Source organism: Panthera pardus, unplaced genomic scaffold (genome assembly GCF_024362965.1).
Source record: "Panthera pardus isolate Hobbes unplaced genomic scaffold, ASM2436296v1 HiC_scaffold_21, whole genome shotgun sequence".
In the NCBI taxonomy this organism is placed as follows: Eukaryota; Metazoa; Chordata; class Mammalia; order Carnivora; family Felidae; genus Panthera; species Panthera pardus.
Genome location: NW_026526777.1, coordinates 66,793,884 through 66,821,086, shown reverse-complemented (window position 1 = coordinate 66,821,086; position 27,203 = coordinate 66,793,884). Strand labels below are relative to the sequence as shown.

General features: G+C 45.5%; 1 protein-coding gene, 1 long non-coding RNA gene and 1 other non-coding gene across 3 annotated transcripts; 1 reads left to right on the top strand and 2 right to left on the bottom strand.

Annotated features, from left to right (window-relative positions):
• Window positions 1-227: 227 nt before the first annotated feature.
• On the bottom strand, window positions 228-26,747 carry SCCPDH (saccharopine dehydrogenase (putative)). The gene is made up of 12 exons (XM_019422380.2): window positions 26,439-26,747; window positions 24,487-24,599; window positions 18,764-18,844; window positions 17,029-17,158; window positions 12,470-12,519; window positions 6,125-6,255; window positions 5,157-5,274; window positions 4,273-4,392; window positions 4,114-4,170; window positions 3,076-3,187; window positions 1,985-2,066; window positions 228-461 (listed from the first exon to the last, which is right to left on the bottom strand). The coding sequence occupies exons 1-12, from the start codon at window positions 26,626-26,628 to the stop codon at window positions 356-358; spliced, it is 1,290 nt and encodes a 429-aa protein (XP_019277925.1). The 5' UTR covers window positions 26,629-26,747; the 3' UTR covers window positions 228-355.
• LOC128778972 (U6 spliceosomal RNA) lies at window positions 16,100-16,203 on the bottom strand. The gene has a single exon (XR_008424823.1). It is a non-coding gene; the product is annotated as a U6 spliceosomal RNA (small nuclear RNA).
• LOC128778873 (uncharacterized) lies at window positions 18,433-19,909 on the top strand. The gene is made up of 2 exons (XR_008424713.1): window positions 18,433-18,680; window positions 19,647-19,909. It is a non-coding gene; the product is annotated as an uncharacterized LOC128778873 (long non-coding RNA).
• Window positions 26,748-27,203: the final 456 nt, after the last annotated feature.

The following is a 27,203-nucleotide window of genomic DNA, read 5'->3' as shown; positions in this document are numbered from 1 at the left end:
CCAAGGTGAGGAAGACAGCAGTTACTGACTTACAGGAACACCAGCCCGAGTGCCTCATCGGGGGTCTGTCAGCAACACGGATCAAGACACCCCCCCACCCTCTAGGCCGCCAGCTGACTTACAAGCATCGACGATGAACTCTTCGATGGAGAAGTCAAATATCGGTTCTGTTCCACGAGCAATAAAATCACAAAATCAACAAAGATTTGAAATTTAGGGCAAGCTAGTACAACTTCCTGCTTTTAATGGGCACGTATTTTAGAGCTGACAACTTTTTCACGTGTAGCATTTCAAATTTCAAACAAAAAAGCCATGAATTCATGCATGTCCTGCCTTCAGTCAATTCTTCCAATGTCTAGACTTCAGAGCTGCTGATGACGCTAAATTCGATGCCACGTTGGTTGAGTCTGTCAATCAACTTTGTTCTGAAGAAGGCGGCTCCTGGGGTGAAGACCCCGCCCCTGTAAGACAGAACAAGGAAAACGGTGCCCGAGGCTGCTCTCCAGGCCTCCCCTCTGCTAGCATGACCCGCCACCGGAGAAGCAGCTATTGAGCCAGCAGAACTCCTGAAACCCTTGTTCCCTCATGGACACGTTTGGGTTCCATTCTGAAAATGAGCCAACGAACAAAGGAGCTACAAAATCGGGACGAAGCTAGCAGCCCCAGCAAACCCGTCCAGACTGGCCCAGCCCCCAGGACACGGCTGTGTGCTCCAGGGGCAGTGAGGGCCGTCAACCCAAGGGACTCCTGCTGCTCATAAAGCCAGTCCTCGGAGTCAGGAGGATAGAAAAAGGACCTGAGTGAAATAAACTTAGGCAATAAATTATTATGAAAGCATACATAAGGCTTAAACTGGACGGAAGAAGTTTCTTTAACTATAATGACTAACGTTTTAAAAAATATGTTAAATATTTTCAAAGGGTATAGAGTTGATGCTTGAATAACATGGGTTTGAACTGCGTGGGTCCACTTACACGTGATTTTTTTACAGTGTGGTACTATAAATGTACTTTGTCTTATGATTTTCTTAACATTTTCTTTTCTCTAGCTTGCTTGGTTGTAAGAATGTAGTATAATATATGTCAACAGTAAGCTATTAGTTAAGTTTGGGATGGGTAGTTAAAAGTTACACACGAATGGGGTGCCTGGGTGGCTCAGCTGGTTGAGCGTCCGACTTCGCCTCAGGTCACGATCTCACGGTTTGTGAGTTCGAGCCCCACGTCGGGCTCTGTGCCGACAGCTCGGCGCCTGGAGCCTGCTTCGGATTCCGTGTCCCCCTCTCTCTCTGCCCCTCCCCCACTCACACTCTGTCTCTCTCTCAAAAATAAACGAACATTAGAAAAAAATTTTTAAAGTTATACATGGATTTTCGACTGCCCAGGGGGGGTCAACTGTAGAATTATTTGAAAAAAATCTAATGAGACTTCGCTTTATACACTGTTTATGTCTGTCACTTAATACCGTTTCGGGTCATATCTACATTTATTTGTTTCTGAGTCTGCGGGCCGATGGCTCATTTGTAAAGCTGGCCTACTTCTACAGGAACAGTTAAAGGCTCCGGTGACAGAGCCCAGTCGATAATCATCTAGCCAAGCTGCCATGAATGAATCCACACATGATATCGGGGCCGCCCATGGCCAGCTGGGTATCATCAGCACTGACTAGAGGCTCCTGATAATACTATTTAACAACGAGGGCCTTTATAGCGTAGCTGACTCCAGACCTGAGCCGTTTTTACAAGGAACTAAAGTCAACTTACGTGACTCTCACACTTCCTGTCTCCTCTCATTTATCTATCTCTGCACTGTTCTCAGAGGCCACTAAGACACGGTCCTTCTTACAAATTTAATTTACCTCTATCTTTGGTTCAAAGGGCACGTGCATGCTTATGTGCAGACCCACTGCCTGAAAACAGCATCAAAAGAAGCGAAAATATAACACGGATGACAAAGGCCTCTTCGAATTAGAAGAAAACCAGACTTACATGCTAGGAAGATCAGAGGCGTCATTTAGAAGAGTCATAGCTGCCTGGACCATGGCTATGGGGGTAGCCACATAGCCAGGCTCTGCGGAAGACAGATGATCAAAGAAAGATGTTAATGCATTCGGCAACACTCAAAAATCAAATGGGAGGTTTTATTCTGACACTTGATTTTGGCTCAGGTCAGGATCGCACAGTTTATGGGTTCAAGCCCCACATCGGGGCCCGCGATGACAACGCGGCACCGGCTTAGGATTCTTTTTCTCCCCCTCCCCCACTAGAGCTCACACTGTGTCTCTCAAAATCAATAAACTTAAAAAAAAAAAAAAAGATTCAATTTCTTAAAGAAAAACAACTGAGTAACTTTAAAAAAAGTTTCTAAGCAAGGGGAACCTCAGTGTTTACAGTTCGGTCAAATAATAAAAATACAGTCAATTTATCTTAAGAAGCCTGGTGGGAATTTGAAAAGAGGGCAAGACACAACGATATCTTTGCCATCTGGCTTGACTGAAACTGCAAAGCAGACCCCCTTTGATCTACCAGAGGTGCTGGTAATTACACTTATAATTAGGCTGTAATTCACAAGCAGAAGTGTCTCCGCACCGCTCTGTAAAATTGACAGCGAAAGTTCTTGAGCTTTTTTGGGTGACAGACCCTTTTAGCCACCCATCAAAAGCCTGCATCCTCCCCAGGAAAACGCACATAGCACACACATTTTACAAACAATGTAGGGCTGTTCAAAGACTGCAAAGAAACCTTGGCCCACAGCTTTATATTACAATTATACTGCTTTAAAATGACCCTTGAGTAGGAGAATATATATCAACCAGCCCCTTTTCTTATCAATATTAAAATATGCTGTTCAGAAAATTATTAAATAATACTAAAAAAGAAAACCAGGGGGAGGGATACACTAAGACAATTAGATTATAACAATTTCAATCCTTCCTTTAACAGAATAATTTATATTGTTACTTAAATAACTTGTGCAATTTATTTCTAAATAATTAAGCTCTAAGAAAAAAATATAATACTGCTTTATACCTTAGGACAACGTAAAACGCCCCAGCACTCTTATGTCATATGTGAAATACCTGGTCCTTTCACCTGAGTACAAATTCTCGTATTTGGTTTGCCCTTCTCGGGATCAAAGCCTTGGCTGTATCCTTGACCAAAGAATCTCAATGTAAACGATGAGCCATCCATCTGAGGAAAAAGCAAAGGCCTTATTTACTAAAGATGTCATCTCCTTCCTAAACACAGTAAACATTCTATTTCGTATGAGACATTTTCAGCAGGTGAAAACATCAGTATTCTGCCAGAAGACCCTATCATCCTTTAAGCATGGGGCAAAAATCAGTTCTTTGAAGACACAAGTTTTGATGACGGGTGTGTTGCCAGGGGAGGGAGGTGGTGAGGAACTTGGGTGCGGTACAGACGGTTCGGTTCCTAGGCTGTGGCCTAGACAAGGACGGCACCACTGAAATAGTCGTTTCAGAGGACAAGCTGGAGGCAGTTTTTATTTTAGGACGGGGGTAACGGCAGAACGTGGTAATCTGGTTTCACATAGCTGTTTGAGGAGACAAGACAAAAACAGCCAACAAGTAGGGGCACCTGGGTGGCTCAGTAGGTTGAGCATCTGACTCTTGACCTTGGCTCAAGTCATGATCTCATGGTTGTGAGATTAAGCCCCGAGTTGGGCTCCACACTGGGCATGAAGCCTGCTTAAGATTCTCTCCCTCCCTCTCTCTCTCTCTCTCTCTCTCTCTCTCTCTCTCTCTCTCTCTCTCTTTCTCAAAAAAAGAACAACTAGCCAACAAGTAATGGAAATACAGGCCAGACAGAATTGCCCCCCTTGGAGATATAAAAACCTGATTCAAAAAATTAAATTCTGCAAGGTTCTTGGCCCCTGTGCCTCAGTTTCCTCATTTGTAAAGTGGAGATAATACCTACCTTAAGGGGTGTCTGAAAAGACTAAGTGATCTAACTTATGAAAAGAACATAAAAGCACTTGTCAACATGGTAAGTGCCCCATCAAGTCTTATCTGTTATTGTAAATGCACTGAGGAAAAGTAAAAACAAATTAAGGAAAATTACTATTTTGAAGACCTGTATACAAAAGGAAGGGTTACCTGTTTTTGTGTTGGGCCTTGTTTTGAAAAATAACCAAAGGAGAAGAGCCATGGGAACTAAGGGGAAAAAAAAAACAAAACAAAAAACGCTCAGTGACATTTTTTTAAAACTCACGGAAAATACTACTAAAGACCTAATTTCGTTAAAATATTACTTACCTTTATGAGAAGTTGCCTTCCAATGCCAAACCTCACAAAGAATAAAAAGAAAAGTCCCACAAACATCAGCTTAATAACAGAGGTGATGCCTCCCATGTTTATATAAGCAGCGTACTGAACCTAGGAGAGGGACAAAGTCAGAATGTCAACCCTACGTCTGCACACTCAGTAACACAAGCGTGTCGGCTACTTGTAACTTACTCTGTCCTCAAAAATGCTGAGCAAAAGCACTCTCCGCTTTATGAACGTGTTACGTTCTAAAAGCTTGTTCAGAAAGCAGACATTGGGAGTATATTTTTTAAAGAAATTGTAGCTTCCTCTGCCTGAACACAAAAGTCCACAAGAACGTAGCTACATTCAGTGATGACACATTATAGGATGTAGATATGTGAATGCTACTTACGACCCCTCCCACGAGAAAATAATCCTTTAACTTGAGATTCACTGTCTCCTTCAAGTCTCAAAAGTGGGAGCAGCTCCCTCACCAAAAGGAGTAAGACGATACCCCGGGGGGTGGGGGGCGGGCGGCGAGGCCAGAAGAGCCCAGACGCGTCCACAGGCAGGGGAGACTCCCTCCCAGCAGCTAAAACTCTAGACAGGGTTGGTGGGGGTTCGTGACCCCAGCGTTTCTGGACTAAATCTGCTGCTGTTCTGTTGCACTGACAAGGTACTCGGCGGGCCAGGTCTGAACTGTGGGGAGGCTACCTCCACTCCCACAATGCAAAGTGCTCTCCGCGCCCCATTCCGTGCACTTCCAGAAACTGAGGCGCGCCTTGGCTGGCCTTCCTGTTTTGCTTTACACACCTAAAGCTCCTACGTTAAACAGCGAGGGGGGCTGGAACGAACGCAGTGCTCTTTTCAGGAGTTAAATCGGGCACACTTACGGGAGACTGCTCCAAGTTCTCGTGCAGGTAGCGCTGGGTCCGCCTCACGACAGACACATCCGCTCCCAGGAAAGGGACCGAGTAGCTGCTGAGTTCTCTGCAGTAGGAAAGTGGCCACCTGCAAGGCAGACCCGTGACCGCGGTGCGTTTTCTCCACTTACGGCTAACTTGGTGACTTTGTGAACCAAACAGTCAACTTTTCTTGAAGCAGGAACAACCGCAAAGATGGCAGACCTGTCCTTCATTAAAATGTCCGCGTTCCCCACTACACCAAACAAGTGACAGGCGGGACAGCATTCCGAGGGCGCGGAACACAGTGCAGCTACATTTGAGCCCACCAGTTTCCCTAGACGACACTCCTTTCAACAGCCAAACTCTACGGCCAGTTTAGAGTTCTCACATACAAAGTTTTCACAGAAGAGTGCTATTAACAGATAATCTCCACAAGATCATCACCCTTTAAAATGGAGGTTTTGGGCGCCCGGCTGGCTCAGTCGGTTGGGCGGCCGACTTCGGCTCAGGTCATGATCTGGCAGTCCGTGAGTTCGAGCCCCGCGTCGGGCTCTGTGCTGACCGCTCAGAGCCTGGAGCCTGTTTCGGATTCTGTGTCTCCCTCTCTCTGACCCTCCCCCATTCATGCTCTGTCTCTCTCTATCTCAAAAATAAATAAACGTTAAAAAAAAAAATTAAAATGGAGGTTTTACTGCATAAAATTTAGCTGATGTTTGCTTTTGATATGGAAAAGTCACAACATTCAAAAAATTTTTCCCCGAGTCCAAATATATTAATATCAAAGTACTTAAGCTTAGAATAATGCATTAATTGTATTTTATGTAGCTATGAAGACAATCCTGAACTTACTATAGAACAGTCTCAGGATTTTCTAGTAGCATACTTTATTAATAATCAGATCAATGACAATATACTGAGACCAGATGTACCAAAGAACAGATTTTGAGTCAATATACCTTCTTTTCAATTTCGGACCAATAATTGGGACGGGTTTCAGATTTGCTTCATTTCGTAGTTTTTTCAAATTACTCTGATCTCCAAAACCGTAAACTGCTGACTTCCAGGTACCATCGTGAATACACAACCCCTGAAAAAATAATTCAAGAGTTAAAGAAACACGTCTTAATACCCGACTCCCTTTCGGCTCAGGTCACGATCTCACGGTTCTTGAGATTGAGCCCCACGTGTCAGTGCAGAGCCTGCTTGGGATTCTCTCCCTCTCTGCCCCTCCCCCATGCTCGCTCTCTCCCTCTCTCTCTCAGAACAGATGAACATTAAAAAAAAAATTCTGTTCTCTAAAAAAAGAAAGAAATAAACACATCTTAAGGGACAATTACTAATATGTAAAACCAAGGAACTTATAAGTATTTACAGAGAACATTTCACCTCTATTTGAGCAAGCCATAATCCCTTATTTAACAATCTTGAGATGAATTTTCAGGCAGCATGAACACTCATTAGCTTGATCATATTGGATATTTACACCAACACGTGCTCTTTTTGCCTTCCTACCATCACTTATGCTCTTTTTAATATGCCGAGTTTCACTTCATTTTCACTCAACCAGCTGGCCATATTCTTTCAAAATTAGCCCTAATTCATGGGGCGCCTGGGTGGCTCAGTGGGTTAAGTGTCCAACTTTGGCTCAGGTCATGATCTCACAGTTCCTGGGTTCGAGCCCCGTGTCAGGCTCTGTGCTGACAGCTCGGAGCCTGGAGCCTGCTTCGTATTCCGTGTCTCCCTCTCTCCCTGACCCTCCCCCTCTTGTGCTCTGTTTCTTTCTGTCTCTCAAAAATAAACATTTTTTTAAACAAAAGGAAAAAAAAAAAAAAAAAAAAGGAAAGAAATGCCCAGGGTGCCTGGGTGGCTCAGTCAGTTAAGCATCTGACTTCGCCTCAGGTCATGATCTCATGGTTCATGGGTTCAAGCCCCACATTGAGCTCTGGGCTCTGTGCTGACAGTGTGGAGCCTGCTTGGGATTCTCTCTCTCCCTCTCTCTCTGCCCCTCCCCTGCTCACTCTCTCTCCCTTTCAAAAATAAAAAATAAACATTAAAAATTTTTTTTAAAAAAGAATTGATACTGATCCTTTGCAAAAATCTCTTCCCCAAAGACCAGTATTAATTACCCTGATACTAAAACCAGACAAAGACATCATGAGAAAACTACAGACCAATATTCCTTATGAGTATAGATACAAACCCATCAACAAAATACTAGCAAACTAAATCCAGCAATACATAAAAAGGATTATATACTATGATCAAGTGGGATTTACCCCGGCAATGTAAGGTTGGCTCCACATAGGAAAATCAATCTTAAGTGATGCCGTGTAAGAAGATAATAAAAAACAAAACCACGTGATCGTCTCCATAAATGCAGAAAAAGCATTTGATAAAATATAACCCTTCACGTTAAAAACACTCAACACACCAGGAAAAGAAGGAAATTTCCTCAACCTGACAGAGGGCATCCATAAAAACGCACAGCTAATATCATACTTAGTGGCAAGAGTCTGAAAGATTTCTAAGATCAGGAACAAGACAAGGATGTCTGTTCTCGCCACTTCTGCTCCCCAGTGTCCTGGCCTGGAGAGTCTAGCCAAGGCAATCAGGTGAGAAAAAGAATTTTTCCAGTAGGTGATGAAACTCATTTACTAATTCTAGTAATACTACCTGCAGATTTCCTTTGAATTTCCTACATTCACAATTACATCATCTGCTGAAAATAGTTTCGTTTCTTCCTTTCTAACCTCTATACAGTTTCTTTCTTTTTTCGTGTGTTACTGCTCTGGCTAGAATCTGGCTGGAGTAATGACAGAGGGCTCCCGAGTCATTCCTGAACTCAGAACAAAAGTTTTCAATGTTAAACACTGGGTATCATATTTGGTATAGCTTTTTTAAAAAAGATCATCTTCCCTTCCACTCCTAGCTTGCTGCAAGTTTTAATCATGAATAGACACATTTTATCAAATGCTGTTTCTCTATTTATTGAGATGATCCTATGACCGTCCTCCTTTAACCTGTTGGTGGAGTGAATCAAAGTGACTATATAATGTTAAACCTCACATTTCGTATGTAAAATTAACTTGGTCAAAATGCGCTATTTGTCTTATGTATTACTGCTTTTATTTTTTTTTTTTAATTTTTTTTTTTTAACGTTTATTTATTTTTGAGACAGAGAGAGACAGAGCATGAACGGGGGAGGGTCAGAGAGAGGGAGACACAGAATCTGAAACAGGCTCCAGGCTCTGAGCTGTCAGCACAGAGCCCGACGCGGGGCTCGAACTCACGGACCGCGAGATCATGACCCGAGCTGAAGTCGGCCGCTTAACCGACTGAGCCACCTAGGCGCCCCTGTATTACTGCTTTTAATCTGCTAGTATTTTATTTAGGATTTTTACCTCTACATTCCTTTGAAACCGGACTACACTTTTACATTCTGGAATTACTCCCACAGAGTTTTGGAATGAAGGTTAAGTTAGCCTCGTCCACTCAAGTCAGCCAAAAAACACTTACTGAGCTCCTACTACGTGACCAGCACTGTTCTAGGTGCTTGGTGAATTAACAGCCAAGGATCCTTTTTTGTGGTGCTCACATTCCAGGGAGAGTGATAAACTCAATAAAAAATACGATATATGGGGGCGCCTGGGTGGCTCAGTCGGTTGAACGTCAGATTCCTGGTTTCAGCTCAGGTCATGATCTCACTGGTTTAGTGAGTTCAAGCCCTGCAAGGGGCTCTGCTTGGGATTCTCTGTCTCCCTCTCTCTGCCCCTCGCCCACTCATGCTGTCTCTGTCTCTCTCAAAATAAATAAATAAACTTAAAAAAAAAAAAACAAATAAACGAAGAAGAATGAATGAGGGGCATTCTGTAAGAGAGGAGGTTGGAGACTAACCAGGGCCAGATCAGTTATCACTAACCGGAAGGACGTTTGGCTTGCACTCCAGATGCAGTAAGGAGCCACTAAAGAATTATGAGCTGAGGAGTACGTGATCGGGTTATGTCTGGAAAGGACCAGCCAGGATGTTGTGTCGAGGGAGGACTGTACAGGAACAGGTGGTAGCCAGAACGGGGTCGTAGGAAGAGACATGGTGAAAAGTGATCGGATTCTGACAGATCTCAAAGGCAGAATCAACAGGGTTTCCTGACAGACCGGACTTGGGGTTCAGGAGACAGAGATAGCAACGATCCTACCATCTGAGCTGAATACGTGGACGGACGCATCGCGACCAGCTGAAATTGATACAAATAAGCTGAGGTTGGCGCCCGTTTGGAAAGGAAAAGCGGGAGGTCAGCTATGCACAAAAAAGTACAGTTTGCGGTATCTATCAAACGTTCAAGTGTAGATGTCAATTAGTGATGGGACGTTTTAAGTCTGAGTTTAGAAGAAAGCTCTGGGTTGATGACATAAATTTAAAATACATTTCATAATACCCAAATGCACAGGGCTTTCCACGTTACCTCTTCATTGTCCTCTATCGAGGGGAAACATAAGATAAGGAGGGGCACGAGAACAGCTTAGTGACTCGGGGTGCACGGAATCTCCCCGTCCCTGTAAAAGTCAGGCTGTGGACTCTGCCTCGGGGGAGCGAGAGGGGGCTGCACTGATATGGATGCTTCAACTCTGCTGTCCTGAGTGAAGCCCCAACTTCAAGTTCTAACAATACTAATAAAAATAATACTTACTGACACTAGTTGAGGGATTTGCCAGCTGCCAACCACGGCTCTGATGTACATTCGCTGAGTAAGTTAACCCTCGTAACGACCACATAGAGCAGATACGACGATCGTCTCCTTTAGAGATGAGGGGAAGTACGGCCTGCTTGGCCACGGGCACGTCACTGGTAAGTGGCAGAGCCAGAATTCAAGCCCACGCAACCCAGTTTCGAAATCTGTACGTCCTAGGAGGGATTCCTGACTCGACTCCTAAGAACCATCCACTCAGGGGCTCCTGTATTCCTCACAGGAAGGGAAGACGCCTTCTTCACATCCACCTCGCCTTTCCCATCCCATCTCCCGCTGCTCTGTCAAAAGAAGCCTCTTGTCCGACTCTCCCAGTCAGCAGCTCCCTGCAATCCTCGGCTTCTGAAAGCCTCCTTCCCATCCGGAAGTCGTTCCATGTGGTGCAGATGAGACTGACTCCAAGGGTCTCCCTCCAGGGGCCCGTGACCACCTGGGCAATCTGACTACTCATGACACCGGTCACGCTGACTGGCTCAAGAACAGCCAGATGGCCCACTACTTCCCGGTCACGTGATACATCGGCTCTGCTAGCTGTTCCCCGGAAGTCAGGAACATTAAGACAATGTGCACCTAGGACTGCCAGCACCTTCTCGGGCACGCTGAGAGCCTACGCAGACGAGTCCAGAAGAGATGGAAGAGACAGAAACAGAGGATATGGGGGGTTGGGGGGGGGGGCGGAGAATAACCATCCGAACATCCAGATCCAGCCATACTACTTACTTGCAGTCATTTGGTTACACGAACCTGTAAATTCATGTTTCGTTCTGCCGGTTTCAGCCGGTTGAGTTGGGTTTCCACACCCGCTCCCCACAGATCCAGGCACGTCCTTCATGCTTGTTCCTGACCTTCCACAGGCTACCGACTCTTCAAGGCTGAACTCGGTGAGGCCTCCAGGAGGCCTTCCCAGTTCCCCAGGCCCACTACCCCTTCCCTTTATTCTGATACCCTGTGGACATCCTCTTAACCCACGAATTTTAGCATGTTTATGTAATTCTTTGCGTGTATTAATCCGAACCCAAGATCCAGATGACTGCAGCCATTATCCTACCTGACGGGCCCTGTACCGTCCCACAGCCATGTCCTGACTCTACTGCTCCCTCTCCCTCATCCAGGCTCCACAGCATCGACCTCTAGAAATTCAGTCCACGTCACAGCCTCTAAAAGCTCTTATCTCCGGGGGCGCCTGGTTGGCTCAGTCAGTTAAGCATCTGACTCTTGATTTCGGCTCGGGTCACGATCTCACCGTTTGCGAGCTCGAGCCCCGCGTGGGGCTCTGCGCTGACCGTGTGGCACCTGCTTGGGATTCCCTCCCCCTGCCCCTCCCCTTCTCATACTGCCTCTGTAGCTCGCAAAATAAATAAATACACATTGAAAAACAAATATAAAAAATAAATAACTAAAAGTTCTTATCTCTGGCCTCCCAGCTAGATTTACTCTCTGTTCTCAGAATCCGATGGTATTTCATCTCATCTTTTAATTTTTTTTTAATTTTTAATGTTTATTCATTTTGAGAGAGAAACAGGAGCGCAAGTGGGGGAGGGGCAGAGAGAGAGGGAGACACAGAATCCCAAGCAGGCTCCAGGCTCTGAGCTGTCACCACGGAGCCCCACGTGGGGCTCAAACTCACAGACGGCGAGATCATGACCCGACTTGAAGTCGGACGCTTAACCGACTGAGCCACCCAGACGCCCCTCAAGCTAAATTTTTATGTCTTTAAGGACAGGTTTGCATCTGATTCATTTATGTGTCACACTACACAGTGTTTGTTGAACGAATGTGTTTTAAAGACAACAATATTTATGAAGCCTCAAGTGTAGACCCGGCAATAAAAGTGCTATCAAAAAGCATGGTCCCCCCAGAAACACAACTGTCTTAGGTTCCCAAATAAACTATAAATTCAGTAATTACATCATGTATTTTTTTACGGCCACAACAGCACCTAACTCCAAGTGAAGCAGATAACAGAAGTGCCCTGACTTGTACTAATCGTCTTGTGACAATCTTGTCACGTCTTGTGACGACTTGTGACAATCGTCTTGGCTGACAACATTTATTGCACAACAACAATATATAATTTGGTGTTCGGATGCTGGTAACTCATTCTAACACAATGGGCTATGCAGTTGTTTTTAACAAAATTCTATTTTAAGTCTAAGTAATTCCCAGCAATCTACCATATACTTTTAAAAATTAAACCCAGTAGGGGCACCTGGGTGGCTCAGTCGGTTAAGCACCTGACTTCAGCACAGGTCATGATCTCACGGCCGTGGGTTCAAGCCCCGCATCGGGCTCTGTGCTGATGGCTCAGAGCCTGGAGCCTGCTTTGGATTCTGTGTCTCCCACTCTCTCTACCCCTCCCTAGCTTGCACTGTGTCTCTCTCTTCTTCAAAACTAAATAAATATTTTTTAAAAATTAAACATAGTAACTTTCATATACTAAAAATTACAAATAGATATAAAATTTTATTAATCTAAATATTTTTTAGGAGGCATGTTATCATTTCCAAAATGCTTTTTAATGTTAACTATAAAAATCACCTGACAAACAGAAAAACTAACCTCAGGTCCGGAATGTATAGTCAGGAAACTTTCCACAGCCGTCAGCATACCTAAAAGAGTAGAATAGCAAAAGTAAATCGAGTAAGATCTATGTAACCAAGACGTGTAGTAATAAACTATTCCTATTCCATTAGGGACCACTTTTACTAAGCCTATAGCCGATACAGTCAGAAAATCAATACTGGTAACAGTTCTAGTATGTTACTGGAAACAGACTTAAGAAGCAACTGAAGCCAAGGAAATTGTCAGAAAGAATCATTTAGAATAAACTCCAAGTGCTAGTACTAATAAGATCTTTTCTAGTGTTCAGACTGAAAACACTAAAAATCTCTTCCAACAAGGCAACAAGTTCACTCACTCTGAAGGCAACAAGGCAACAAGTTCACTCACTCTGAACACCCACTGGGACACAGTTCTCAAAATTACATCTGTGGGATTAATTCTGTTTTCCAGTATGACTGCTTTCAAGAAGGCTTGTTTGTACTGATTTACCATGAATAAATGCACAGAAAGCCTATCAAAATGGCCTGTGTGATGGCTTATAAAATACTTAAGGCTGTTAAAATGAAATAAAGAAATAAGCATAAATAATAACAGAAAACCAAAGCCAGAAAAAGAGGGAGAAATCAATCATGTAACCATGGGGACTAATATATAGGCATAGTAGTTACATAATTGTTGAATTTCTCAAGAGCAGTAAGACAAGAGAAAAATGTAATGCGCAAATTCCGAAAATCTGATCATACGAAATATATCAAGGGGCACCTGGGTGGCTCAGTTGGTTAAGTGTCCGACTCTCGATTTGGGCTCAGGTCAAGATCTCGCAGTTCATGACTTGGAGCCCTGCGTTGGGCTCTCCACTGGCAGTGCAGAGCCTGCTTAGGATTCTCTCTCTCTCTCCCTCCCTCTCTCTCTCTCCCCTCTTTCTGCAACTCCTGTGCGTGCATGTGCTCTAAGTAAACTTAAAAAAAAAAAAAAGAAGTATATCAATTTCTTAAGAGGACAGTTTTCCTTGTTTTAATTCCAAGAGAGGACCAAATTACGGGGCCCTAGAAAGCTGACAAAGAAAGATAATGAATAACCACGTCATCCAGACTGATGAGAACTATAGCCATATAAATATCGCTAGGGGACCACTGACAAAGCCCAAAACAGATCATTATAGTACAAGTCACTGAGAGGATTCTGCGGGTTGCTAAGAGAACGCAGTCGGGATTTATGGCTCTGTGATCTAACCTATCCACAGAAAGAACATGGACCACCGAAGGCAATATGCAATAAAATGCAGCCCGCTGTATCAAACAATCAGCTGGGACACTTGTTAAAACACTGACTCAGGTTTCAGTATCTGAGAACAAAGTGTTTTTGGTTTTTTTTTTAACATTTATTTTTGAGAGACAGAGAGAGACAGAGCAGGAGTGGGGGAGGAGCAGAGAGAGAGAGGGAGGCCTAGAATCCAAAGCAGACTCTAGACTCTGAGCTGTCAGCACAGAGTCTGACAAGGGGCTCAAACCCACAAACCCTGAGATCATGACAACAAAGTTTTTAAACAAGGTGTAATGTTTTCCCTTAAAAGGAAAAAAGACCTATTCAAAATAACAGAAACTATTAAATATTTAAAAACAAGTTTAGTGAGAAATATGCAAAACTATCACGAAGGTGTCTAAACTGTATAGATTTAAAAGAAGATTTTTGAGAAATGAAGACCAGGTTCATGATTGCAAGACTGAATGCTTTAAAGATGTTCAAATCATGTTCTTCTTTTTATCAGGAACAGTTCTAGTGTTTCATCACCGAGTATGATACTGGCTATTGCCTTCCAACATTTTTATGTTAATAAAATATTCTATTCCTAAATTCCTAAAAATCGGAATCAGCACATGGCAAGAATTTTCAGATGATTTATTGAGATGGTCATACAGCTTTTCATCTTCGATATTCTGATGTAATGATTACATAACTTCCTAACAAACCTTGGTCTTGATATATTATTCTCTTAAAATGCCATTGAATATTTACTAAAATTTTATTTAGCATTTTTTTTACTACTAATTTCACTAAGCAAGACTGCTTTGGAGCCTTTTTTTTTTGGTGCTATCTTTTTAAGTGCTATCTGTCTGGGGTTTGGTTTCAGAGTTACGTTAACTTTTTTTTTTTTAATGTTTATTCTTGAAAGAGAGAGAGAGAGAGAGAGAGACAGAGGATGAGTGCGGGGAGGGGGGGGGCGGGCAGAGCGAGAGAGGGACACAGAATCCGAAGCAGGCTCCAGGCTCTGAGCTATCAGCACAGAGCCCGACACAGGGCTCGCACTCATGAGCTGTGAGATCATGACCTGAGCTGAAGTCAGACGCTTAACCGACTGAGCCACCCAGGCACCCAGAGTTATGTTAACTATTTAATATAAACTGAAACACTTCCCACCTGGTTAAGCTCTAGAACAGTTTATAGGACATTGGAGTTACCTATTTCATGTCATTTTCTAAATGGACCCTTTTAAAATAAGCACGGCATTAGTAACTTCCTGTTTACCATAATATTTATTTTTCTCATTTTTTTAAATAAAGGGTTTTTAATTCTAAGCTGCTATTATTTGCATCAAAAAGCTTTCAAGAGCATAACTGTTAAGGCATAGAACTTTGTTCATTTCTCAGTGGAAAGTAGAGCTGGCATTTCTAGTCGACTTTGGAAGGTCAGTAACCTGCATTTTTTACTTGTGTATCTATTGCTGTCATCCATTTCTTTTTTTTTTTTTTCAGGTTTTTATGTTAATCACCCAGCACTCATCACAAGTGCACCCCTGAATCCCCATCACCTATTCAACCCATTCCCCATCCACCTCCCTGACCATCATTGTGTTCTCTACAGTTAAGAGTCTGCTAGGGCGCCTGGGGGCTGTCAGTTAAGCGTCCGACTTCGGCTCAGGTCATGATCTCCCGGGTCATGGGTTCAAGCCCCACGTCAGGCTCTGTGCCGACAGCTTGGAGCCTAGAGCCTGCTTCGGCTTCTGTGTCTCCCTCTTTCTCTGTCCCTCCCCTGCTCTCATTCTGTCTCTCTCTGTTTCTCTCAAAAATAAATAAACGCTAAAAAAAAAAAAAAAAGAGTTCAATTCTTAATTTGTCTCTTTTTTTACCTTTGCTTGTTTCATAAATTCCACATACGAGTGAAATCACATAGTATTTGTCTTTCTCTGACTTACATCTCTTAGCATTATACTCTCTAGCTCCATCCATGTCGTTGCAAATGGCAAGATTTCATTCTTTTTTACGGCTGAATAATATTCCAGTGTGTGTGCGTGTGTATGCACACACACAGATATGGATATATGTGTGTATACACCACATCTTCTTTACCCATCAATCAGTGGACACGGGGGCTGCTTCCACACCTTGGCTGCTGTAACTAGTGCTGTAATAAACAGAGGGGTGCACGTATCCCTTGGAATTGGTTGGTGTTTTCATACTATTTGGGTAAATTCCTGGGGGTGTAATTGCTGAATTGCAGGGTAGCTCTGTTTTTAACTTTTTGAGGAAGCTCCCTACTGTTTCCCACGGTGGCTGCACCAGTTTGCATTCCCACCAACAGTGCACAGGGCTCCTTTTTCTCCACATCCTCGACAACACCTCTCGTCTTAAAAATACGGAACGCTTCACATATCTGCGTGTGTCATCTTCCCGCAGGGACATGCTCATCTTCTCCGTATTATTCCAATTTTAGTATTTAAAAAAAAATTTTTTTAACATTTATTATTGAGAGAGAGAGACAGAGCATGAGCAGGGGAGGGGCAGAGAGAGAGGGGGAGACACAGAATCCGAAGCAGGTTCCAGGCTCCGAGCTGTCAGCACAGAGCCCAACAGCACAGAGCCCGACGCGGGGCTCGAACTCACAAACTGCGAGATCATAACCTGCACCGAAGTCGGTCGCTCAACCAACTGAGCCACCCAGGCGCCCCCAATTTTAGTATTATGTGCTGCCCAAGTCAACATGATTTTTTCCACTCTTAAATTATTGGTTCCTTTTACAAATGGGGTGAAATAGAAACCAAAAAATTTGTTCAATACTTTTCAGCTTTGTTGATTAAAAATTTTAAAACTTCAATTATAATAGCTATATAAATCATATTCTTAAATGTATTAATTCTGAAACCAAGCAAGTTTGAATTTACAATGACTGTCAGAAATTCTATTTCCGGAAATGTTACAGCTCTAACCGTAACTAAATTGAGACAATGGATAATTCCTCTCTTTAGAACATGCATCTCAAAAAATAGCGTCAGTAGTATTTTTTTTTTTTTTAAGTAGGCTTCATGCCTAATACAAAGCCCAACATGAAGCCTGAACCCACGACCCTGGGATCAAGACCTGAGCTGAGATCAAGAGTCAGACGCTTAACCGCCTGAGGCACCCAGGCGCCCCGTCACATTTTATAACAATTACCACTATATTACAAACAAAGCATCTGTGTTCACATTACCCACAGAAATAGTTCTGCTTCTCTTCCACACTACAAACATGAAGCCTTTCTATTGTAAATCCTCTTATTGCTTCTTGATTGATAATTACCATTCATCTTGTTTTTGGTATATATCACTCCCAGGTCTGCTGGAATGGAATCAAAGCCACTGCTTCCAATGATATAAGCTCCCTTTTCTGCAGCTTTCTCGTGATACTTCCAATACATTAGTTCCAGAAACTAAAAAATCCAGGACAAAAATGTGAATCAGAGCTATTTAAATCAGAGACATTTACATCAGTATTCGATGAGAGACCTTAAAAGACAAAGCAATTGCATTTTGGAAATGCTAACCGGTATGGCTTTGTAGTGAAATATTAAGTGTCGAAATGCAAGTATTGACTGGATATCTACCCGATGCCAACTAGTGCAGGAGATAAGCTGGTGTGACTTAACGACACTATTAATTTTTTCAAAATGCCTTTTAAGTGTCAGAGTCACATGTATTATGAAAAATTAAATTAATATACAAAAAAAATACAAAAAAAAAAAAAAGCAAGAAAGCCTAACCCAAACCTATTACTCAGACGGACACGATTACGGACATGTATCTGTGCATATATACAGTTAGAGTAAAACAAGTGGAGGGAAGGAGGGATGGAAGAGGAGAATAATGTCTGTTCAAATCCTCTGCCTGGGTTTAACAATTACTTCCAGAACAGTGTCGGATTTACAGAAAATGTGAGTAGCGGAGAGTTCCCACGCACCCCGACCCAGTTTCTCCCGTCGTGACAGCTTGGACACGAACATTTGTTACAATTAAGGAACCAATGGTGGTAACGTTATCATTAGCTACAGTCCATCCTTATCCATCCTTTTTCTCTGCCAGGATCCCACATGACATTTAGCGGTCATGTCTCCTTAGGCTCCTCCTGGCTATGACGGTCTCTCAGAGTCTCGTTTCTGAGGACCTTGACAGTTTTGAGGGCTTCTGATGAGGTACTTTGTAGACTGCCCCTCTACTGGAATTCTTCTCAAGACTAGACTGGGGTGACGGGTTTGGGGTGGAAGACCACAGGGGTAAAGTGTCACCTCACGACATTCTATCAAGGGTACATTGGTGACGGTGATCAGCAGAGACTACAGGGACATGAGGTACAGTTTAAAGGGAGGCAGCCGAGCTCGGTGCTCACTAACACTCCACTTCCCACAATCGGGCAAACCTCAGTTCGAGTCCTCGTCCTTCTACTTACTAGTTGCATGACTTTGAGCTGCCTGACTTAACCTTCCTAAGCTTCGATTTCCTCATCCACAAAAGAGGAAAGAGGATACCTACCGCGCAGGAAGGTTGAAAATTCAGATGGCGTAAAATGCTTAATTAGCATAGCGCCAGCGTGGTAATAAGCACTCAACAAGCGGCAATATCTAACATCTTTAGGTGGAGAGGACTTCGCACGTACTCTCCTTCAATGTTGTAAAGGTGTCTGCTCACAAAAAGGGAGTCCGTTACGAAAAAGTGCCAAAAGCGCGATTCCAAAACTCTGCGCGCACCCCACCGCTTCAGTTCATTCCATTCACGGCATGCCGGACCTATAAAAATCAGCACAGCCTACCTACAAGAGACCTGAAATCAACGAGGTGGTAAGGAAGAAAAAAATTCGAGAAAACGGAAGAAGAGACCTTCCCATCGGGCTCTCCTGTGAGCCGTCCACAGAACACCATCTGTCACCACGAGGGAGGGGGACATCGAATTCTAAAATAGGTCTGCGAAACTGCACTAAGTATCGTCCACGCTAACAGAGAGTTGTGTCGCTAATTCCATTCTTTCCTTTGCATTTTACGTACCTGAGGTTCTCCACAGATGTCAATACAGCTCGTTCCATTTTCAACACACGCTTTTACTACAGGTTCTCCGTAAAATCGATACTGGGGGGGAAGGATAAAGAAAGCCAGCAGTTAACTCGTACTTAGCAAGCTTAAATGAATGAAATGCCACTGAGTTTTATAAGTACAGTCTTGGTTACCATGACTGAAATATTAAGGGGCGCCTGGGTGGCTCAGTCGGTTAAGTGTCCAACCCTTGATTTCAGCTCAGGTCATGAGCTCACAGTTTGTGAATTCAAGCCCTGCCTTGGGCTCTGTGCCGACAGCTCAGAGCCTAGAGCCTGCTTCGGATTCTGTGTCTCCCTCTCTCTCTCTCTGCCCCTCCCCCACTCATGCTCTGTCTCTCTCTCTCTCTCCTTCAAAAATAAATAAAATATTTTTTAAAAAATCTTTTAATTTAAATATACATAAAATAGAAATAGAAATTAAAATGAAAGAGGTCAAGCCCAAGTTGGGGCTTAAACTCACAACCCTGAGATTGGGACATGAGCTGACATCAAGAGTCAGGGGCTTAACTGACTGAGCCCCCAGGTGCCCCAAAGCTCTTTTTTCATCTTGGGCAGTCCTTAAGATTTACACACATCCACTTTGCAACTCATTTGGAGCCTCTTTTGGCCTTTCTCTTGGTTATCTTCTCCCAAAGTTTCTCAAGTTGGCCAGGTGTCCACCTGTGTTAAAGTCACCTAGGTGACTCGTTAAGTATGTTAAGTATGGATGGTGACTCCATCCCACCCCAGAGGCCCCCTAAATCAGAGTTTCTGGGGACGGAGCCCAGTAACACGCATGTCAACAGGCAGGGTAGACTCCAGGGACATTCCTCATGGGTGATTCTTCTGCACGCCAGGGCTGCCGAATCTCCCCGGAAAATTTCTACCTTCCTGATGTCACCTACAACAGGTATCCTGATGACATTCAACGTCTATCTCCGGAACTAACAGACGCTTCCGTGTCTTTGGTTTCTGTTAGAAAGTTCAGGACCAGCAAGAGCACAGGACACAGGGCATGATTCGTGCGTAAAACTGATTTTACTTTGGCTTCGTTGTCCCTCCCCTATTTTCTCTTCACCCTGATTTCCTCACTTATTAAAAAAATAATAATTCTACTGTATTTTATGTATTTCCTGTCTTAATTCCAGAATGCTCAGGGGCATGGCGGGGGGCGTTGCCAGGGTGGCTTAGTCAGTTGAACATCGATCGGACTCTTATTCTTGGCTCATATCTTGATCTCATGGATCGTGGGTTCGAGCCCCGCATTAGGCTCTGCACTGGCAGCACGGAGCCTGCCTGGAATTTTCTCTCCCTCTCTCTCTGCCCCTCCCCTGCTCACGCTGTGTCTCTCTCAAAATAAATAAATAAAACATTAAAAAAAAAAAAAAAAAAAGAATACTGAGCAGACAACCCAAATTCAAACCCATCATCTTTCTTACAAACCTGTTTTCCTCCTCTACTTCGTAACAGAGGTGACTAGGGTGTATTGATTAGAAGCGTAGGTGGTGGCTCAGACCGCCTGGGCCCCACTCGCCATTCCTGTCCTGACCTGTTGCACGTAGGGACCTTGAGGAGACAGAACTGTGCAAACGGCTGACCAGCAGCCCGTCTAGGGCACAGGCTTTACGGTCGGGCCTGACTGAGTCCATTCTGTGCACCCACCGGCTGTGCGAACTTGGGCGCGTACTTCACCTTCTAAGCTTCGATTTCTTCATCAAAAGAGATGAATAATCACAGCACCTATGTCTCAGGGCTGTAGTCAGGACGAAATAAGACGACACAAGTAGCTTAGCACAGAGCACGCAGTAGAACCCACCCTTGGGTGTCATGATTAACCGCATCCTCAAGTGAGAAACCCAGAAGCTGTCTCTGACTCCATCAACCCTGGAAGGTACCACGTTTCATCAAATCAGTCCCCTCCCCTCCACGCCTCCGAATGCGAGGTCACGCCTTTGCCCCCTCTCACGCAGTTTACTACAGTGACTGGTTTCGCTGCAGCCAAACCCACCCCATCGCCAAAGAAACACCAAATCGTTATTCTAGAATAAAAAGCTGAGGTCACGTGTGCTCCTTCTCACACACACATGCATCACTAGCTCTGCAGTGCCTGTATCTCCAGACTTCTTAGCATGTCACAAAAAGTGCTCAAGCCTCAGGTCACACCACCAGCCCTTAGTCCCATGTCGCAGAAGTTCGAAACACCTCGTAGTTTCCTAAACCCGCTATTGCTTCACCCTCCCCTGCTCGCGGCTGCCAGGCTGGCTCCAGCCCCAGCCTTCCGGGTTAGGTAACCGCAGCTCCTTCCAGAAACAGCACGCCCACCCCCCTTCAGCGCAGCGCCCCCGGCCTCACACTGCACTCTGGCACAAGTGCTACGAAGGCCTGTGCACTGACACCCCTGGATTCGTGTGTTCTGAGGGTGTTCTCTACCGTCTACCCTTGGGCTTGTAGGAGATAATGGACAAACGGCAAGGATCCTTGATCTCAGAGGAGGCATTTCTCCCCAGAGAAGCCAGCGCGCTTCCGGATCGAAACCACAATCCCGCTCTGAGCGCCCCACCTTCCGACCCAGTGGTCCCCAAGTAGGCATGCTGACCTCAAGGCGCCCACAGAACCATCCCTCAGCTGTGGAGAGAGCAATCTGTGTATTCATGCTAACGTTTATGGGAAGCACAGAGAAAAAAATGAGGTCTTATTAGTGGTTAATACATGAACTGACTTCGGCCTGCTTCCCTGGGTCCCACGCAGTGGTCACACGTCGAACAGAAGACACAAAAGGTATCCTGAGGGTAGCTTGTGGAGGAAGAGCTCCACCAGCAAAGGGGGCCATGGTGACACCCTCTTTCGTCCCTTTTCACTGTATTTCGGCCCCACGCCCGTTTACACATGCCTAAGTAGTTTTACAGGTATCACTTGTTTTTTTTTATTTTTTTTTTAATTTGTTTTTAACGTTTATTTATTTTTGAGACAGAGAGAGACAGAGCATGAACGGGGGAGGGGCAGAGAGAGAGGGAGACACAGAATCTGAAACAGGCTCCAGGCTCCGAGCCGTCAGCACAGAGCCTGACGCGGGGCTTGAACTCACGAACCGCGAGATCATGACCTGAGCCGAAGTCGGACGCTTAACCGACTGAGCCACCCAGGCGCCCCTAAAGCCCTGGCGTTCAAAATTTTTTGGCCACAACCCACGCTAAGAAATTCACTTCACATAGCAGCCCCCACACAATGTATCTAACTGAAACAAGTTTCATGAACCCTTACTTATCCATATCATGTGTCATTCACCCTGTGTTCTATTCCAGGCTACCCGATTTTTCTCTTCTTACTGCTGAGCCTCAACTCACTAACCTGATTAGCACTACACGGTTATAAAATACTGGCCCAATTAGGAAAGTAGGAAACACCAAAGATCTCTCTTTAAAAAAAAACAAAAACAAAAACTGGGGACACCCGGTGGCTCAGTCGAGCATCTGGCTCTTGATTTCGGCTCAGGTCATAATCCCAGGGTCATGGGATAGACCTCGATGTCGGTGGAGCCTGTTTGTGATTCTCTCCCCCCCCCCCCCCAGCCCTCCCCAGCCCTTGCCCAGGCATGCTCTCTCTTGCTCTCTCAAAACAAACTTAAAAAAACAAAAAAACAAAAACTGACCCAGTTAGAGTTTCTGTTGGGACGATGACGAGTTTTGGAGATAAGATGGTGATGATCACGCAGCACTGCCAATGCACTTCGTGCCATCGAATTGCAAACTTAAAAATGGCTAGAGACACCTGGGCGGCTCAGCCATTTACGTGTCCGACTTTGGCTCAGGTCACGATCTCGCGGTTCCTGGGTTGGAGCCCAGTGTCAGGCTCTGACAGCTCCTGAAGGCTGCTTCAGATCCTGGTCTCCCTCTTTTTCTGCCCCTCCCCTGCTCACGCTCTGTCTCTCTCTTAAAAAAAGGGTGCAGGATTTCTAAGGCGCTGAGGCCCCCACGTGGGGTTTGTAACCACGTATTTAAAGTAGGGCCGTCAGCAAGGGTGTCTCCAGACCCTCGGGGTTACTGGATTACTGGATAATCGGGTTGAGGGCTCACGGGTTGAGCAAGCGGGGCTGGAATAACCAGGTTTGGATTTTTCCAGAATTCTGGGGAGGGAAGGGCAAGGAAGCTGGCTAAGGACGTGTCTGAGAGAGTGATGGGAGCAGCAGAGCACAGAATCCAAGCCAGTCAGAAGTGAGGTTAATCTAAATAAACAACTCACCTACAGTTTTACCTGATAATCAAAAACACCTTCCTGCTTTCAATGAAAACATGATCGTCAACCTTCGAGATGCTTAGTTTTCAAATGTTTTGCCACCTGGGATGGCTTCTTCAGATCAGTAAACGTCACCAACTTTTGCCTGCTGCACAGGCCAAGGGTGCCTCCTTCACGTCCAGAACAATACCAAAAAGCTGTGGATCTCTTGAAGTACACTCTGACCCTACCCACTTCCCACCATATCCTGTGCTTGGCTTGCCGCGATCATCCCCCTGTCGGTCCCCATCACCTCTTCTTCCTCTCAGAAGCCAAAGAAGTTCAAAACTGGAAAGCAGATCGTGCTATTGCTTTCAACCATTCAAACCCTGACCTTGCCCATCACCCTCTGACCTAATTCACGGGCTCCTCTCCAACCTAACTTCCACCTCGGTCCTGCCCGGGCCCCGCCGCACTGCCCTCTCTCACATGCCTCAGTCTTGCCAAACACAGGCTCGCCTCAGGACCTTTGTATGTGCTTTTCCCTGGAACACCCTTCTCAAACGCTCCCGTAGCTTACCCCCTTCACTTCATTCAGGTCTCTACACAAATGTCAGGTCCTCACGGAGACCTTCCGTGACCACCCTTCTAACTAGCAGTTTAACTCCTTACCCTGCCTTATTTTTCTTCAAAGGACTTATCATTACCTACTATTAGAACCCTCCTTTTCTGTCACCCCCGCCAGGCCATAAGCCCCATGAGGGATTTTCAGTTTTGTTCACCATTCTGTCCCAGGTACCTTCACTAGTGCAGTTTACATGTAATAAACATTCAATAAATATTCATTGAGTAAATGAACGAATCCTCTTTTAGTCTATTTTTGTACATGTTTTTAACATACATATTGGTACAGTAACAGAGGAATATCATTCACAAGCAAGGTAAAAACATGTATCGGGGGTACACGCGCAAACATTTTTTTTCACTTACGAAGCACACAGTAAGGGGAGCACCTGGGTGGCTCGGCTGGTTAAGACTGATTCCAGCTCAGGTCACGATCTCACAGTTCACGGGATCAAGTCTGGAGTCAGGGTCTGCACTGACAGTGCACAGCCTGCTTGGGATTCTCTCTCTCCCTGCCCCTCCCCCACCCAAGTGCGGCCCTCTCTCTCAAAATAAATAAATACACTTAAAAAAAAAAGCGTACGGTGAGAAAAAAAAAATGGCAATTATAGCCGTAACCAGTAACCAAACTAGCACACGTTCCTGGAGTATGGTGTCCCAGAGGGCCTGGTCTCTCTCTTGGGACACTTTGGTCACACCCATTTGCTCTCACTGGAAGTGAAAACTCCCCCAGATGGGGTTAAGGCCCTGAACCAATTCTTCTGCACCCTGTCCTTATGTTCCTCTAGAATATAAAATACCAGATTCTGTTAGAAATGAATAGACTGTTTGTTCTGATACAAACAAGGGCTGATTACTTACGGGTCCTACACAGTTGAGGACAATTGCCGCCTGCTTAGCCATTTCATCAAGTGAGGCGGGATTAGTGACATCACAAATTATTATTCCAACTTCGGAGGACAGTGTCGGTCTTCCTAAAGTAAGACATAAATCGTTTTCAACAAATCTGATACAGTGTTAGATCTTCCAGATCTTCTCTTTATACTAATCAGTGATGGTAATTTCAGGAAAAGCACCGAAAAAAGATAAGAACTTTTTAAACCAGGCGATATAAAAAAGAAAAAGCTATGAGGAAAATGGAGTTAATACTAAGAATTGCTACAAAAATACAATACTAACCTTAAAAAAAAAAAAAACTAACTTAAGCACTGTGTAAATGATAATAACCCTGTGTAAGATGACAATTTTACGATTGTTTAGGTACTGAGTAGATCGCTGTCCTGATTTCCTCTCTGCCAGGAATTCCATGATGAAGTTTCTCATCAACTACTAACCAACTACATATGATAAAATATGGGGGTAAAAAGGGGTTGTTAAGATCATCATCACGAGAACAAAAAAAGGACTCTGGGGTAGAAGGCACAGTCTAGGTAAGAACGCTCATGATAGGGGGCACCTGGGCCGCTCAGTCGGTTAAGAGTCCAAATTCATTGGACTCAGGTCATGATCCTGTGGTTTGTGGGTTCGAGCCCCGCACCGGGCTCTGTGCTGACAGCTCAGAGCCTGGAGTCTGTTTCAGATTCTGTGTCTCCCTGTCTGACCCTCCCCCATGCACGCACCTGCACTCTCTCTCCCAAAAATAAATAAATATTTAAAAATTTAAAAAAAAAAGGACACTCATGATGGGCTTATAAGTAAATAACTGGAATTAACAAAATCAAGTAATGCAGGTTCTGGTGGTGCAAGGTGCATCCCTCACAATAATTCAATCTAGGCATTACAAACGATAATCAGACTGTGCCTGCACAGTCTTGTTGAGCAGGAAAAAGAAATGGAAGAATATATTTTAATAGTGAAATTATTTCTTTTGGAAAACTAAAACAGACAACACCAACAAGCTCTTTGGTCAAGACTGTAGATTGGCAGTGGCTAGCGGGAGAAAGAGTTGTAGAACTGAGCCTACGTGAGATCTTCTGCACATAATCACAAACAAAACAGAGTCTACACCTCCCACCACACGCAGGCTCAGGGTGGAATTAGAAGGAAGCGTGGGATGAAGGTTAAACACAAGAGCACAGTACACCCCGAACTCTAACAGGCGCTGTGGGTCTGTATGAGGGGAGACCAGGCGGCAAGAATCCTCAGTTAGATGCCTCCCCCGATCCTGAGGGCAGGGTCCCTGTGTGTGCTGTCACATCTGTACCCCCAGCTCTCGGAACAGGACCTGGCACAGAAAAGACCACGCAGTAAAAATATGTTGAATGAGTGCTAAAAGAATAAGTAAACGCCCAAACCAGAAATACGAACGCGGGAGGGTGGAGAGAGCGTAAGAAAGAGGATTCTTAACAGGCAAAAAATAAATTAAGAAACGAAAGCCACAACATCGTTATCAAAAAAACTGTTAGGCTTTCCCCGCACACTTCCAGAAAGGCAGGGCGAGGGGGGAGGACAGAACACCCGAAGGGAGCAAAGCCCTACTTTGCCATCCGACCAAATCCGGGGAGACCTGCAGCCCCACCGGGTGCCCCTGCTCAGCGGGGCGCAGACAGGAGGAGCTGGCGTCCCCGTCTTCGCGGCCAGTGGGACTCGCCAAACTGGAGGAAGAGGAATTCCACGGAGGAGAAACGTATTTATTTCTGTATTTCGTTCAGGGAGTGGAACAAAGCCGTGCTATCCTCCAGCCTCGCCTCCTCCTCCGGCCGTGCGGCTGGGCCCGGGGAGCCCCAGGGGCGCCCCCCTGCAGGACAAACGCTCGCGGCGGGCGACCCCAACCCTGCGGCCCCGGAAGCGGCCCCCCCCCCCCGCCCCTTTACCCAGCTTCAGAGCAGCCCTCTCCAGCACTCGCTGCAGCTTCTCCCGGGAGCGGCCCGCCACGGCCCAGGGCAGGCTGGAGCTGTGCCCCGAGGCCACCTGCTCCCGGGCCACCTCCTCGGCCACGAACTGGCCGGTGAAGCCTGAGGCGCCAAACACCACCAGGTGGTACGGCCTCTGGTTGGTCTCCATGACGAGCCCACAGCGAGCCGAGGGCCGGGGCGGGCGAAGTCCACCGCGTCTGCGCCTCGGGCAGCGATCCCAGTACCGGGCGCAGCAACAACCGCCTCTGGGGTGGACGCCGCCGCCGCCGCAGCCAGCCGGTGCCCCGAGCGCGGCGACGCGCTCAGAGCCACGCCCACAGCCACGCCCCCGCCACCCCCTCCCAGTCCCATTGCGCAGCCGCCGCGCCCACGGTCATGACTACGCCCCTTTCACTTCGCGGCGGATCCCAACGCCCTGCGGCCGCGCCGCCTCTGCGCTGCTGCGGGTCCCAAGTAGCTCTGATCACCCAAGGCGTCGTCTCCCCTCCTGGGGGCTGAGGGCGGCTGCGACCTCCATTATTCTTGTTGCACCGGGGCGTTGCGCAAGGGAAGAGACGGAAGAAATTTCCGATGACTGGACAGACTGCTCGCTCCAAGAACTATTTTCCAAGCACGCTGGCCAAGGGATGTTCGCGAAGCCAGGGCGGGTGGAGAGTGAACGGGTTCTGGGCCCCCAGGGAGCCCCCAAGCTCTCCGGGGCCCCCGTTCGCAGTGCCCTGTGCC